The sequence below is a fragment of the Hemicordylus capensis genome, chromosome 1, assembly GCF_027244095.1.
Source record: "Hemicordylus capensis ecotype Gifberg chromosome 1, rHemCap1.1.pri, whole genome shotgun sequence".
Classification (NCBI taxonomy): domain Eukaryota; kingdom Metazoa; phylum Chordata; class Lepidosauria; order Squamata; family Cordylidae; genus Hemicordylus; species Hemicordylus capensis.
Genome location: NC_069657.1, coordinates 94,936,092 through 94,952,369, shown reverse-complemented (window position 1 = coordinate 94,952,369; position 16,278 = coordinate 94,936,092). Strand labels below are relative to the sequence as shown.

The 16,278-nt window shown below is 41.6% G+C and overlaps 1 protein-coding gene and 1 long non-coding RNA gene across 14 annotated transcripts in view; one reads left to right on the top strand and one right to left on the bottom strand.

Moving 5' to 3' along the window:
* The window catches only part of PRR5L (proline rich 5 like), a 96,737-nt gene that overhangs the window by 44,836 nt on the left and 35,623 nt on the right, over positions 1 to 16,278 (top strand). For all 13 annotated transcript variants that reach the window (XM_053286285.1, XM_053286280.1, XM_053286290.1 and 10 more), the window contains one exon: positions 10,594 to 10,651. In XM_053286285.1, coding sequence (XP_053142260.1) covers positions 10,594 to 10,651 — 58 coding nt within the window. The remainder of the gene's footprint in view (positions 1 to 10,593; positions 10,652 to 16,278) is intronic.
* Positions 1,096 to 8,377, bottom strand: LOC128340739 (uncharacterized). The gene is made up of 3 exons (XR_008313928.1): positions 8,246 to 8,377; positions 2,662 to 2,779; positions 1,096 to 1,235 (listed from the first exon to the last, which is right to left on the bottom strand). It is a non-coding gene; the product is annotated as an uncharacterized LOC128340739 (long non-coding RNA).

Here is a 16,278-nt window from a genome sequence, read left to right as displayed (position 1 = left end):
CTCCAAATCTGTCATGACGAGTGATAGCTCTAAGGAGTAATAGCTGCATAAGAAAACTTTTTGAAAGTTCCCTATTCCACGCTGCTGTTGCTTCTCATAAGATGTTTCTACATGAATCGCTCCAAATGGCATTTCCCACCTCTGAACCAGGCCATGCAATTAAGGCGGAGTTGTCGAGGGTGCACTCATCCTGACATCTCTCTCGGATGTCCCAACAGACCTTCTCAGTACATTCCTTTGTTGTGTAGGGTTGTTGGTTCATGTTAACCACTGCTTTACACACAGCCCAGATACTAATTTAAATTACTGTTGGGGCGTCTCCAATGACCAAGGAACATGTCAGGACATCTGAGGGAGACTTCAGATAGTGTGCGCTCTTGGTACATACACTTTAATTGAGTGGACTGGTTTGGGGGAAATATTATCTGACCCATGTCATTTATGGGGGGTGGGGAGACAAGCCAGAGGAGAGCATACCTTCAAGAATAATTTCACTAGATTTGCTCATGAAGAATTCTTGCTGTGATGATTAACCCTAACCCATAGGAGGGCCTTCTCTCCTCTTCTTTGGAACACCCCCCCCATTCATTCAGCCCCCTTGCTGGCTGCTTTTAAGACCCTTCTTAAGTCACACCTGGCATTTGCCCTTTAAGAAGTTTCATTAAATGAATGAATGAATGATTGAATTTATCTTCTTGAAGAGATATATATGGCAGTGCGATGAGAATTGCTGTGCAAATACAAATGTGTGGCACCTATATGCCAGAATTCACATTAGATAAGTGGTCAGATTACATAGTCCTAGTATGCACCTATGAAACCCTATTCAGTTTGCTGTTTGGAAACAGTGAACTGAAATCTCATTAGAAAGGACTGCAGCCATTTGACACTGCTGTCTGAAGTGTAGGTTTAGTCTGCAGATAATTTTTAAAGTTGGAGGGGAGACAAATTAGTCACAGTGAAAGATTGTAGGTGTCTTTTGACTGGTTTATAGCCTCTTTTTAACCACAAGGAAAGCATGGTTCTCCCTAGTTACATGAATTCAAAAATATGTTGATAATCTTCAGTTTTGTAATCACTCAAGACAGTACTGCATATGATTGTTGCAGGAGACATCTGTGTTACCTTGGTGGTTTCCACAGTGAACTTGTAAGCTTGGAAGTAAAAGTGTCCACTATTGAATGAGGGCTTCTTACAGCAACTTCTCACAGATAACGGTGTTCTGTTACCTGATGCTATAAAAGACAGGAAGAAAATAGCAATAAAAGTTCCCACATTACCAAAACTATTGATGGATTTTGTTAGCAATATAAAATTAACTGGATGGGAGGATTTCAAATCCTTGGTTGTATTCCTCTTCTCTGTAAAATCTGATCTACAAAATGGATCTCAAGTCACGATCACCTATTATCACCATCACTGATGGTGATAACAGGTGATTGTGATATTACTGAAGGGCTGGGTCTTGCCCACTTCTCATCTCAAATGTGTGAGCTTAGTAAGACTTTTGATGATGAAATTGCCATCTACAGTAAAAGAAACAGTAAAACATTACTATTTCCAGTAATGTTAACGAAGATTATTTTTAGTAACCAGATTTACCAAAAGGCAAAACTGTTGTAGAGAATAATTGTATTTGTAGCAGCTATAGATTCTAACAACCAACAAACTAAAGAAAGAAATGCTGTTAGAACTGAGGAATGAAGCCTGTGGAACATTTACAGCAGAAGAGGGTGGAACAAGCAGAAGCTGTTTTATGATTTGTGTAACTTTTGAAGATCCAGTTAGTTGCTGTATTACTCACCAAAATGTTGGGAATGACTCTTTCCTCAGAATGGAATCTTCCCCTGGTAGGAAAGTTCCATGAAGATCTTTTCATATTGTTTTGCAAAATTCCACAAATAATCTCACACACTATAGTATGTGAGACACATTTTGTATAACAAAAGCTCTATTCAGACATTACGTTGTCTATGCATACAGGTGTCTGTAGATGTCTATGCATGCATTCATTTTAGTAATAACATGGCTAAAGGCCCCTCAAATGCAGGATACAGATAGGAAGTGTACTACTGTATGTGCATTCAAAACGTGTGAATAACAGTGTGTAAAGATTGTACATCCATTGAACATAATGTGTGAATAGAGCTAATTCTGCTTCCTGTTGGTTTTTAGTTTAGATTTTGTTGGGAAATGACTAACAGTAAAGTCACATGGTGTTGTGTAATGCTCTCTCCTATGTCACAATTGGTGTGCATTTTGGACCATTGTTCTGAAAAAGACTTTCTCTACTACGACTAAGCAAAAGCACATATATACTGGGCTAGTATTTAAGCACAAGTGTGTCAGTGTCTGAGAGCGAGAGAAAGGGAGAGAGCACACACACAGCTTGAGTACCAAGACTTTCTCTGTTCATTTAAGTGGTGACATATAGGTACATGCACAAGATGTGCATGTAGAACTGTCTCCACCATTAAAGTGAATGGGGAAGTGCTTGTTCTGGGGATTTTCATATGTATAGTTAGAGCACATGCATACACAACTTTAGATCAAGGCAAAAGTTATATAAATATAGATGGACCAGCACTGCATGGCAGGTTGTAATAAAAACTGTGTGGAATCAGTTCCACATGCAGCTGTGTTGGAATGCAGCTTACTCACCACATGGAAAATCCAGCTTGCCATGCCATCATAAACTTACAGGAGAGAAGTGTGTAGAGTTGTGGATAAAGTCAGAGATTTGGGTTCCGACAGACTTACACAGTCCAACCTCAAATTGCTATTGTAAGAGATACAATAAAAGATAAACACATGATAGTCTTTCTCCCCATCCTCGCACCATAGTCTCAAGTGTTGTGGAAGATAGCCTAGCTGGCACATGCCAACTTATAAAGGCACACCACTCCCCTGCCATCCTAGTTTAACAAGTTGGAATGTGCCACTTCCTACTTCCAAGAATCATGCTGGCTAACTGGAAAGGCAGGGGATCTTTTCGGACCAATGGATTATCCAATCTGCCTTTCCTGTGTTTTTGACCCTGACAATTACTGACATTCTATAACTACAGTCCATGAATGCACTTTAGAAGCTTCTGGAATCATTCAGCCTCACCACCCATGGAGTAACTTTTCCCCACCTCTAGAAAAAACATTATGGACTTAGATATTCTGAGCCTGAGCTATTTTTGGAAGGGTGGTGTAGAAATTGAAATAATAATAATAATAATAATAATAATAATAATAAAAAACAACATTCAGATATTTATAAAACATTCAGATATTTATAAAAAAAGCAATGAGCATGTGGAGTACACAGTTAACAATCAATGGTGAGACACTTGGACAGGTTAGCATTAGAAGAGGCATTTTCCAAGGGGACTCACTATCCCCTCTGTTGTTTGTAATCTCCATGACCCCACTTTCACAAATACTAAACAAAACAGGCCTCGGATACCGAACATCTAAAACATCAAGTAAAACCAACCATCTGCTGTACATGGACGATCTGAAGTTGTATGAAAAGTCCCAGTCAGAAATCGAATCACTACTAAACACTGTCCGTATATTCAGTATCGATATAGCAGTGGAGTTTGGACTAGACAAGTGTGCTGCATTAATAATGAACAGAGGGAAAATAACAAAAACAGAAGGAATAGAACTGCCCAATGGAAGCAAGATCAAGAACCTGGAAGAGAAAGAACATTACAAATACCTGGGCATTCTCCAGGCTGATAACATCGCACACACTGAAGTTAAAAGAAAAATTGGAAGTGAATACATCAGGAGAGTTAGAAAAATCCTCAAGTCCAAACTCAATGGCGGGAACACCATACAAACCATAAACACCTGGGCTATACCTGTTATCAGATACACTGCAGGAATAATAGACTGGACCCAGGCAGAGCTAGAGACGCTAGATCGTAAGACCAGGAAAATAATGACCATCAATCATGCTCTGCACCCCCGCAGTGATGTCGATAGGCTCTACCTCCCTTGCAGCTCAGGTGGAAGAGGAATGCTGCAAGTCCATCAAACAGTAGAGGAGGAGAAAAGAGGCCTTGAAGAATATATCAAGGACAGTGAAGAAGATGCACTTCAAATGGTCAAGAACGCGAAACTATTCAACACCAATGAAAGAAAAGCAGGCCTACAAGAAAGAACAAGTCAAGAACCGAGCAGAAAAATGGAAAAAGAAGCCCCTGCATGGTCAATATTTGCACAATATAAGTGGAAAATCAGACATCAGCAAGACCTGGCAATGGCTTAAGAATGGCAACTTGAAGAAAGAAACAGAGGGTTTAATACTGGCTGCACAAGAACAGGCACTAAGAACAAATGCAATAAGAGCAAAAGTCAAAAATCCACCACAAACAGCAAGTGCCGCCTTTGAAAAGAAGCAGGTGAAACCGCGGACCACCTAATCAGCTGTTGTAAAAAGATCGCACAGACTGATGACAAACAAAGGCATGACAAAGTAGCAGGGAACATCTGCAAAAAATACAAGCTACCTGTAGCCAAATATTGGTGGGACCATAAAACTGAAAAAGTTGAAGAAAATGAAGATGTAAAAATATTATGGGACTTCTGACTACAAACAGACAAACATCTGCCACACAATACACCAGATATAACTGTAGTTGAGAAGAAAGAAAAACAAGTCAAAATAATCGATATAGCAATACCAGGGGATAGCAGAATAGAAGAAAAAGAAATGGAAAAAATCACCAAATACAAAGATCTACACATTGAAATTGAAAGGCTGTGGCAGAAAAAGACCAAAATAATCCCAGTGGTCATTGGCGCCCTGGGTGCAGTTCCAAAAGACCTTGAAGAGCACCTCAACACCATAGAGGCCACAGAAATCACCATCAGCCAGTTACAAAAAGCAGCTTTACTGGGAACAGCCTATATTCTGTGACGATATCTATAACAATTGACAATAAAATTCAGCCATCCCAGGTCCTTGGGAAGGACTCGATGTCTGGATAAAACAAACCAGTCAATAACACCTGTCTGTCTGTGTAAACAAGATGATGATAATATTCCTCAGATAAGTAGGTGGTGAAGTGAAAACACATTTTCTGCCATTCTCACTTCACAGCAAAGTATATTCCAAATGTTTACAAAAGTTGTCCAGCTACATCACTGGCTGGTGTCCGTGTGTGCGCATGCATGGACAGAGAGAGGGAGAGAGAGAAGTCTTGAGGAAATGGCAGGAGCAATGTTTCAATATGAATGGGGTATAGGGTTGGCTTCAAAATCTGCATTTTAAAACAAGGACTTGATCTGGAAAGAGCCTCCTGGGCAAAACAGCTAGGCTATCCCACTCTTACCCCAGCCTTGCTTCAAGTAGAGTTGCCTACTAGCATTATGGTGAGTCTTCTATTGCTTCAACCTCACTTCAGATTTTCATTCAAGTAGTTTCCACTTAGGTGTTGTCTCACTGAATTCTAAAGTATACTTCAGAGCACTATACAGGAGGACCTCAATATTCACAGGGGTTCCATTCCATGGTTGCATCATGGATATGGAAACCACAAATATCAAGGCATTAGGGCTATGTGATCGTGGGGGTTAAGTTCCAAATTGGCTGAAAATGTTCAAAATTTGCCAAAAATCAGCTGATTTGGGGGGAGAAATGCGGAGGTGGGGAGCTCCTTATCATGTTGTGTTGTCCCCTCAAGTAGTGCTGTGCCCCCGGAATGCCCGAAAATTGCCAGTTATTAGTTTTCTTTTTAAAAGGTGGGAGCCATTTTGTGGCTCTGCCAAACAAAATGGTGGCCGGAAATAACCTGCAGAGTCATTTCTGGCTACCTCCATGTAGATACGTGAGGTCGACATCTTTCTTTTTTGTTTGCTGCATATGCTGAGGTTGGGTGTGTTTTTCCCCATCTGCGGATACGCAAATTGAGGATATGAATCCGTAGATAACGAGGTCCTCCTGTACTATATTGTTCAAACTGTGATATTTCTATGGGCAAGAAATGGTGGTTCTGAAAAACAAGATTTTCTTTTTGCGGGTATTTGATGGTAGTTCTAATTTCACCATATTTCTAATTTCACCAAGTTGTACATTGCCAGAGCCTTTGGATGGGGCGGTTTATAAACGTAATGTAATGTAATTAATTAAACCTTCCCTAAACTAATCTCTGTGGCACTTTTCTTGTATTGCTAAATTCTTAATTAATTCTACAGAATGCCCTGCCAGTAGCAGGAGACATTTCTGTGTGCCAAGAAAAAAGACAGAATCATTTTAAGTAGGGACTGTCTTCAGTAGCCTCTTGCTTTAATCCTAAATTCTTCTCTCTCTTTTAATAATCATTTTAACGTTTCAAAATAGTGTAGACTGTTGAAAAGAAGCTACAGCAAGCAAATGGAAACGTGTCTCAGAATGGGTTATCGTTTCTCTCTCATTCATGCGAAACATTTCAGATGCCTTGTGTGACTTTTTCTTCCTGGCTCCAATCCTCTCCTTTTAGCTTGCAACAAAAACACAGAGAAGTGATTGTTTAAGTTGTCAGATGCAAGTGTTCCTCCTTGATTTTAAAAATACTGCTGAATATTATTGGACAAAGCTCCATCTTATCTTTTGCTTACACAGAAAAGATCATCTTGCATAGCTCTTATTAGTGTTGAATCAATAATGGATCTCCAAGCATCCTGGGCAAAAGACAGAAGCCCCCTCTCTCTGTTTGAGTGTGCAGCATCAATTCCTGCAGGAGCAGTGCTGATTCCTTCTGCCCCTGTTTTTGCAGTGGATGGATTGTTTACATTGTAGGCCCCAGTTCTCACTGAAAGCTCTATTTGCATTGGGTATGCTCCACTGTATAATATTTATCATATTTTTATACTGCCTGATATGTACATCTCTAGGCAGTGTACACACCTAGAGGCTGTTCTCATGCACAGCCTTGCCTGGGTTAGGCTGCATGTGAGAACCACCAGGATTGGGCCTGGCTTTTCAGACCAGTTGTTTGCCAGGGTTAAGGGAGCGAGTACTCCCTTCACCCAGGCTATATGTGAGCAAGGACTGCTTTCAGCCTGGCTGCATATAGAGACAGGGGAATCCACCAATGCATCACATGTGCTGTGTGGTGCATTGTGGGATTCCCGGAAACCAGGATGCATCTTCCTGGGCTCTGGAGCTGCATATTGCACCAATGTTCATCAGGGAGCATGGTCTGTGCTTCCAGAATAACATCGCTCGTCTGAGGGGAAGGTGAGTAAAATAAACTTTTCCCCATGCCTGGTCACGTGAATGACCTCACAGTATATACACCCAACCTTAGGCTGCAAAGAACCATTTGTGTCTAATCTGGCAATCAAGGATATCAAAGTCTACTGCTCTGTTCCATATGTGCTTTGCTTCCATCCGAATCAATTTTACTTTACGATAATAATCTAGGAAGACTTTGCTTGAGCCTGCTTAACCTCCTAGTCTTTATTCCCATCTACAGATGGCCATTTTACTAACTTCCTACAGTGTTCTTAAGCTGGTCTTCTATATTGTCCTACCAAATAGTGAGCATCTTACTACGGCTTTGTTCTCCAGATTTAGGGTCAGATGAAGGGTGGTATGCTCTTTTATTTTCAGATATCTGGTCAATGCAGATGACCAACTTAACAGATGGTTATAGAATTGTGGTGTTACTACTTACAAATGACTGTATTCAATTGATGTCTACGTGTATTACTGTAGAGGAATAGCTGTCGATCCCACCTATATTTTAACAATGCCACAAAGTAGACTTTTTGTATGGCTGGGTCTACTGCAACAGCCCTTACACCTTTGCAAAAAGTACCCCAAACCAAAAACTCAGTAGAGTGAAAAGGCTTATAGGCTTGGGGTGGAAACAATTAAACAAGCTTCTAATCATTATATAATAAGAAAGTTTACTTTGAAAAAAACTGTTCAATGAAAACGTTAACTTTTTAGTTCCTTTAAACAGCAAAATTTAGAACACAAAACAAGTACCAAAAGTGCATACGGGAGAAAAGAAATGGTTGGGAAAAATACATAAACGAAGCTACCTAAACTGGTCCCTATACAGAGTCCTCTGAAGTTACCTTCTTCTCAGTAGGGATGTGCACGGAACTGGCTGACGCGGTTCGGTTCAAGTCCAGACTGGATTCGAACCTGACCAGGCCAGTTTGGTCCGGTACCCCCTTGCAACCCTGGTTTGGTCCGGGTGGGGTGGGGGGCCGTGGACCTTTTTTAAAAAAATGAAGAAAAATTGTTTTGGTACCTTTTACTCCCTTTGGGGGAGTTCCTTGAGGTGGTGGGGGGGCTGTCCGTGGAGGTTCCCCCTTCCCCCGACGGCCTCAATGCAGCCTGAACCAGCCTGTTTGGCCAGCTCTTTGGCCCATTTGGGCCTTCCCTCTCAGTGCAGTGGCCATTTTGGATGCTGCCATGCCTGCGCAATTGGCCTCTGAGAGGTCTCTCAGAAACATGTCAGGCCTCTCAGAGGCCAGTTGTGCAGGCGTGGAGGCATCCAAAATGGCCACCGCACCAAGTGGGAAGGCCCAAACAGGCCGAAGAGCTGGCCGAACAGGCCAGTTGGGTTGCATTGAGGCCGGCGGGGGGGAGGGAGAACCTCTGCGGACACCCCTCCCCCCCGCCGCCTCAAGGAACTCCCCCAAAGGGAGTAAAGGTACCAAAAAAATCTTTTCCTATTTTTTTCTTTTTTTAAAAAACCCCACGTTTGCAAACCCCTGAACAGTCAGGGAGTGTTCAGTCCGGGGTTGGACTGAACAGGGGGTGGTTCGGTTTGACCCTGGACTGTTGAACCGAACCAGCTTGACGTCGAGCCGGTTTGTACATCCCTACTTCTCAGCAACTGGCTTGTTGTGCAGTCTCTTATCCTGATCACAGTTCAAGCCTGGGGTTCAACACAGCCTGGTTCTTCTTGTGGCTATAGCTGTTGTTCCAGCCCCAGCATGGAATCTCTCAGCTTGTGCTAGCAATTCCTCGGCTCTGGTTCTCCAACTGTGTCTTCAGAGAGACTCTCCTTCTCCCTCTTTTTCCAGTCTGCGCACTGGCTTTCTCCAGGACTTTTAACTTTTGCAGACTGACTCCCAGGCCTCTCCTACAGACTGACTCTCTGCTAAAGCAGCCTACAGTATGATGATGATTACATTTATATCCCACTCTTTCTCCAGGGAGCCCAGAGCGGTGTACTACATACTTAAGTTTCCTCCCACAACAACCCTGTGAAGTAGGTTAGGCTGACAGAGAAGTGACTGGCCCAGAGTCACCCAGCAAGTACCATGGCTGAATGGGGATTTGAACTCGGGTCTCCCCGGTCCTAGTCCAGCACTCTAACCACTACACCACACCAATTTTGCTCCAGCAGTTCTCCAAACCATCCAACCATCATAACACAAAGTTCCCTTTGTGTTATGAAAATTTTCAAATCTTCTTTTTCCTCCAAAACCAAATTGACATTCTAAATGTGAAACTAAAAAAACAACATTCATGAACCTTTGACCCTTTTAGGCTTTTCCTGCGTAGGGAATTGCAAACACAGAATCCTATTTACAGTAATGCAGACATTTTAGGAATATTAATGCGATTTGAAATTCATTTATAATACAAGGGCTATTTACAAAAAGAGGTTTGGGAATATTATTGCAACTTAGAATACAGGGGTTTATTTACCAACACCCAAGAGGTCTAGGCCTCATTCCTCCACAGTTACACAGCAATTGCTCACATTTATCTGACGTTATCCTTGTCTATCTCTGTCAAATTTTAGATTGTCAGTTTCTTGGGCTAGCTTATGCTGTAAAGTATACTATGCGTTGATGGTGTGCTTGAAAATAGAGTAATATTGTTACTCATATTTCTACTTTCTTTGAAGCTTAGCTGAGTAATCATAACCTTGTGCGTTACAGTTTAGAGGAACAGTGAATTTCTTGTGGCCAACTTGGACAAACCCAATCAAAATGGCTTATTTCACTGTACCCTAATTGTAGAACTTGATGGAGGCAATTGGCTGATGTGTTTTGGGCATGGGAACCTCAAGGTATGCATGGTGTGCTACTGTAATAAGAAATCTTTATTCCAGATTCCTTCTTGCAATGCATGGGAGCTTTTGCTTGTTAATTGTCAGTTATCTCATATTTCATGCCCGTTCTTTAGTATTCTCAGGAACTTGCTGAATGTGCAGGAAATGGCTTCCTGGGCTTCCTGTGTATAGTGTTCCATGCATGTTATAAATCTATTCCATTTGATTCCCTTGATACTGGTATGGGCTTGGGCTTCATGGTAAGTGAAGATATTCAGCATGATTGTCTTGATCTGCAGAGGTTTATTTGACTTGCCATGTGTCAGACACTTAACAGAATGTGGTTCTTGAGTAATAATTACTACTGTAACTTACAGCTTGGCTGGATGAAATTCACATTGCAAGTGTTTGCTTTTGTCCTATAAATGCAGTATTGATTGTCTGAAAGTCTACTGGGATGTGATAAGCAGAGTAAGCAATATGTTTAACTGGTTACGAAACTCCATTACAAATAGGATTCTTAAAATCTTCAAGTATATATTTTGAGTCTGTGGAAAAATCCAATCTTTCTCTCTTCTCTTTGGCAGAACCAGCTCCTTGCGAAGGGCTTGCTGTTCATAGAGGAGAAGGTTAAGCTTTGTGAAGGCAAGTATAGAGAGGCTGCTAGCGGGAGGGCTGTGGGCTCCCAGCAGGCTTTGTGAGTCATCTTTGGAAGTTTGGGTAGCTGAGGTGGATTTGTGGAAAAAACAACACCTCTGAATGAATCACATGGAGAAATATTTGAAGATCCTGTCACGTGCAGGCAGCACAACTGAGTCTTAATAATGGCACAGAGCAGAAATTATTTAGAGCAGGGAGGAAGTGAGTTTTCTTGCTCCAGAAAAGGACTACAAACAGTCACATACTTGGTTTTAGTTTGCATGCATATGTAGCCACTTGATAATCTGGTCATCTTTATTGCTTGCCAAGTAGTGAGGAAAATCTCACTATTCAACTGCTTACCAGATTTCAGATAGGGGCAGAAGTATGGCCAGGTCTAAATGCACACCTGGGGTAGGTTACCACTTCATGAGTGTCTGTGGCTGATATCCAGCATGGCATAACATCGGCGTGCTGCTGCGGGCTAGCAATGATGCACTGGTGGTCTTGCACTTTTCCACAAGAGTAGAAATACTTTGATTAGTGCATCTTCACGTGGGAAGTGTTGGTGAGATCAGATTCACATCATTTAACTATTCATGACGTGTTTCCGATCTAACTTGAACTTCCTACGTGCAGACACATTACTAGAAGTATTTGTGTTTTTGCACAAGTCCACTAGAAGTTCACTGTGATTCCACAGCAGCGAGGGTTGACTGGCATTGCCTGTGTTATGCTGTGCTGGATGTCTGCCTGTGTTCCTACTGCTGACTAGAACATGGTGGGAAATTTGGGTGGCTGATGTGCATGTCTGTCTGTACTTCAGTGCCTGACCAAATCAAGGCTTGCACAGAAGTTGGTTGAGAGGTTTTTAAGGAAAGGGTTATCTTGGCAGTGGGAGATATGGCTTGTCTTCTGGGAGCCCTCAATTTAAAGCTAGTATGGTTCACTTTTGTGTTTGAGCAAGGGTTCCTTCATCAGAAGTCCTTTTAATGTGGGCAGGCTTCCAGTGATTATGGGATGTAGCTTTATCCCAGCCTTTCAAATAAGTCAACAAAAGTTACTCATCTGCCACCCCACCCAAAAAAATAAACCCCAAACACAAAACCCTGCCTGCACATACCTGTGTGTGTTGTGGCACATGGATGGCCCCAAAGTGAGCGTGTTATAGAATCTAAAGGAAAGAGTTGTGGTATGCACGGACAAGGCAGTGGAGTGGAATCAGGAATATTAATAGTTTAATGAAATAGATATTATGTACAGAGAGGCAAGTGCAGATTGCTTTTCAGTCCTCTACTCCAGGAATGGAATGCAAATAATTAAAGCCCTATTCAAAAGCTGGGATCAAGGAACGGGCTAACCAAAACACCACATATGTGTGTTGGTGTGGAAATGAATAAACCTCTTCTAGTTAGTGGGGGAAATGACTTGCCTAGCAAGCATGAGGTTGCTGGTTCGAATCCTTGCTGGTATGCTTCCCAGACTATGGGAAACACCTATATTGGGCAGCAGTGATATAGAAAGATGCTGAGAGGCATCATCTCAAACTGCGTGGGAGATGACAAAGGTAAACTCCTCCTGTATTCTGTCAAAGAAAAACCACATGGCTCTGTAGTCGCTAGGAGTCAACACCGATTCAATGGCACACTTTACTTTTACTTTACTGGTTTGCAAAAGCTTTCCTACCTTGTCACACACCAGAATGCAATTCTGACTTGCTATAGGTGTGGTCTGTAAAGATGAGCTGCAATTATAGCCTTTGGAGTTATATAAATTAAATTATTATTTCTTGTTTACACAGTCAGACATGTGTTATTGACTGGTTTGTTTTATCCAGACATCGAGTCCTTCCCAAGGACCTGGGATGGCTGAATTTTATTGTCAATTGTTATAGATATCGTCGCAGAATATAGGCTGTTCCCAGTAAAGCTTCTTTTTGTAATTGGCTGATGGTGATTTCTGTGGCCCCTATGGTGTTGAGGTGCTCTTCAAGGTCTTTTGGAACTGCACCCAGGGCGCCAATGACCACTGGGATTATTTGGGTCTTTTTCTGCCACAGCCTTTCAATTTCAATTAGTAGATCTTTGTATTTGGTGATTTTTTCTATTTCTTTTTCTTCTATTCTGCTATCCCCTGGTATTGCTATGTCAATTATTTTCACTTGTTATTTGTTATTAATAATAATAATAATAATAATAATAATAAAAAATTACAGACTTGCGTTATCACCCTGCAAGGCTCTCTCTTGGCTAATGGCTAATTATTTCCTATCACTTGGATCTTACTGTCCTTCCCCCAGCACCCAAAAGCATGGATAAAAGCAGAATTATCTATTTGAATTATCAAAAGCAGTTGCAGAATTATCTATTTGCAGCTACTTATTGTCATTCCTTTTGTATGGTTTTAAAACAGAAGTGGATCTAACTCCCCATTTAACTAGTAATCACCAGGTAGATCTCATGTGATAGAGCTTTGTATGCAGCATTCTTTTCCATCAAATTCGCATACATATTGGCTACTACTTATTGCCTGACTTGGATAAGGCAGGCTTCCTCCAAAGGATAATTTCACAATCTTAAAGCAATAACATTGTCTTGGAAATCAGTGGAACATAGGTTACTAAGGCTGTAGTTCTAAGCATGCTTGCTTGGAAGTAAGTCCCATTGAAAGCACATTGAGTAAGATCTATTTGTAAGCTGTAGTATTCAGATCTGCATTACCCAGTTTTGAAAGCTGCAGTGTTAAGTCGCATGGTCCCTTTAGGAAATGTGTCCAGGCCAGGGCATTTGTTTGTCTACCCCTGTGGCCTCTTAAAGTAAATCTAGCATCTGGAAACTGGTGATTTTAGATTGGAAATAAAAGCTCAGCCTGGCAGCTTCTTAGTGGAGAATTTCTGCATCATTCAAATATATGTGGAAATTAAAATGATGCCAGTTTGTGGCTGCTGCAATTATTTTTTGGGGGAAATGAGTGTTTCCTCTGTATAGTTACAGCAGTCATCCTGCAGATGCCTTTTTGATTTTGTTACTGCATATAGAAAGAAGAGTGTCTGTAAACCTCCAACCAAAGGAGTGACGGCTTCTGTGATGAAGACGAGAACTACATGTGGATTGTTTGGTTTTCCCCACTCTGTGCGACAAACAGATTCTCTTTTTCTTACAGGACATGTACTGCTTCACTTATGGCCTTCAGATGGCAGTTCAAAACATTTTTATTCTGGCAGGCTTTTGTTCTTAAATCTGAGGCTTTTAAATGTTTGTTTGTTTGTTTATTTATTTAGGGTGGTTTACACAGAGAAATAATAAGTAAATAAGATGAATCCTTGTCCCCAAAGGGCTCACAATCTAAAAAGAAATATAAGATAGGCACCAGCAACAGTCACAGGAGGTACTGTGCTGGGGGTGGATAGGGCCAGTTACTCTCCCCCTGCTAAATAAAGAGAATCACCACATTAAAAGGTGCCTCTTTGCCAAGTTAGCAGGGCTTTTAGATTCTGTTTAACTGTTTGGTATTGTTCTGTGAACTATTGTTAAGGCTTTCTTATTTTGGTTTGCTGGGTTTTTAAAAAAACTGTATTGGTCCCCATCTTGAAAATCTCTTTACAAGTGGGGAGGCAGGATATAAATATTTTAAGGTGAAGAGCAGATTCCTGCATGGTGGAGAGCTGGTCTTGCAGTAGCAAGCATGAATTGTCCCCTTTGCTAAGCAGGGTTCACCTTGGTTTGCTTTTAGATGGATGACTACATGGGAGCTGTAAGTTATTCCCCTTAGGAACTGGGCTGTAGCTCAGGGCTAGAGCATTGGCTTTATATGCAGAAGATCCCAGGTTCATTCCCTGGCATTTCTACGTAGGGCGGAGAAAGATTCCTGCCTGAAACCTTGGAGAGTCACTTGCCAGTCACTGTAGACAATACTGAGCTAGATGGACCAAGAGTCTGACTCAGTATAATGCAGCTTCCTATATTCTCTGTTCAGGATAGTCCATAAACACAGAGCAGATTCAGCTCCAGTCATGCTTTAAAAAGCAGTATTTATACATGATGAGTTTATCAGAATTGCATGTTGAAACACATCCCTTGGAATCAAATGTGCATTACAATGCATTATCAGATGGATGTGCATCAGATGTGTATCTGCATGCCCTGACCAAACAAACTATATACATGCAGAAACGCCCATACAGTTTGAAGTTCTGGAGTTGGCACACAGTTTCCTGTTCTTCCCCCAAGGTGTGCTCAGACTAGTGTTCTACCTGCACAGCCAACCCTTAGAGGTAGGTTAGGCTGCAACCAGGGGCTTCATGGCTGATGAGGAATTTGCACCCTTGGTTCAAAGGCCAACTCTGAAGTCCTAGGATTACATACTTATTACTTACAATGGATATTCAATCTCATGTGTTCTACCACTAGGTCCAGCCTTAAGAACACAGGAAACTGTCTTATTCCGAGCCAGACATTTGCCCATCTAACTTGGTATTGGGCTGGCTGTGGCTCTCCAGGGTTTCAGACAGAGATCCTTCCCAACCCTGCTTGGAATTGGCAGGGATTGAACCTAGAACCTTCTGCATGCAAAGCATGTACTCTTCTGCTGAGGTGTGACCCTATTCATGACAGTTTGCGAAGCACTCAAAGCAACCCTTAAGTCTGCTATTTATTTGCACTAAGTTGCCTGTTGTATTGCAAAAAGTGGAATTGCACTGATATCACTGCTACAGGAGGTGTGCACTACAATTAATGGTAATTTGGTGATTTGTTTTTGTAGTCTTAGCAATGGAGTAAGAGTTTTGCTAGTAGGTTGTGTGAAATCCAGAATCTAGTCTCATTAAGCAGTATGATATTGGAGGAAATCCTCCTGGACGGTCATCCTAGCTCCTTTTGAGAAAAGGGCCCATAGCAATGTTTCTCTGAGTATCTCTCTGATATTGTTACTCTTCACATGAGCAGCCTGATTAATCAACATTTATTTATCTAAATAAATGGAGAAAACAATTTCTGTTTTGGTGGTATGATCTGATTTCATTGAGTGTTGGTCTTCTGTACCTAGAGAGCATAGAATTTGGAGAGATTTCTGCCCTGAAATCAACAATGATTTCACGGTTTTGGTTTCTTGAGTTAAACTGCCAGAAACCAAAACCGAGTTCCTAATGCTACTGGCTGACATTCGGCACACAGTATGCTGGTGTTGGGGACTCACTGAGGCTGCTGCAAAATGTGAAAATCAGCCCCCAATGGTGTGCACAGCAGGGCAGTTGTGCAACAGCTTAAAACAATGTCCAGGCACCTGCACAACACTACGTCCATTGCAAGCAGTGTTTCTTCTAGTTAAATGTGAACTAGATTTCATAGGATATTTGGCAGTAGGGACCGTTTCCTAAGGAGATGTTCAATCCTTTTGCTTTTTAGTAGAATTATAGGTAACGTGAGCTGTCGAGTCGATTTCGACTCCTGGTGCCCACAGAGCCCCGTGGTTTTCTTTGGTAGAATACAGGAGGGGTTTACCATTGCCTCCTCCCACGCAGTATGATATGATGCGTTTCAGCATCTTACTGTATCGCTGCTGCCTGATATAGTAGCAGTGGGGATTCAAACCGGATAGAGACTAGCACTTGTTACCTTTATGCTTCTTCAAAGATA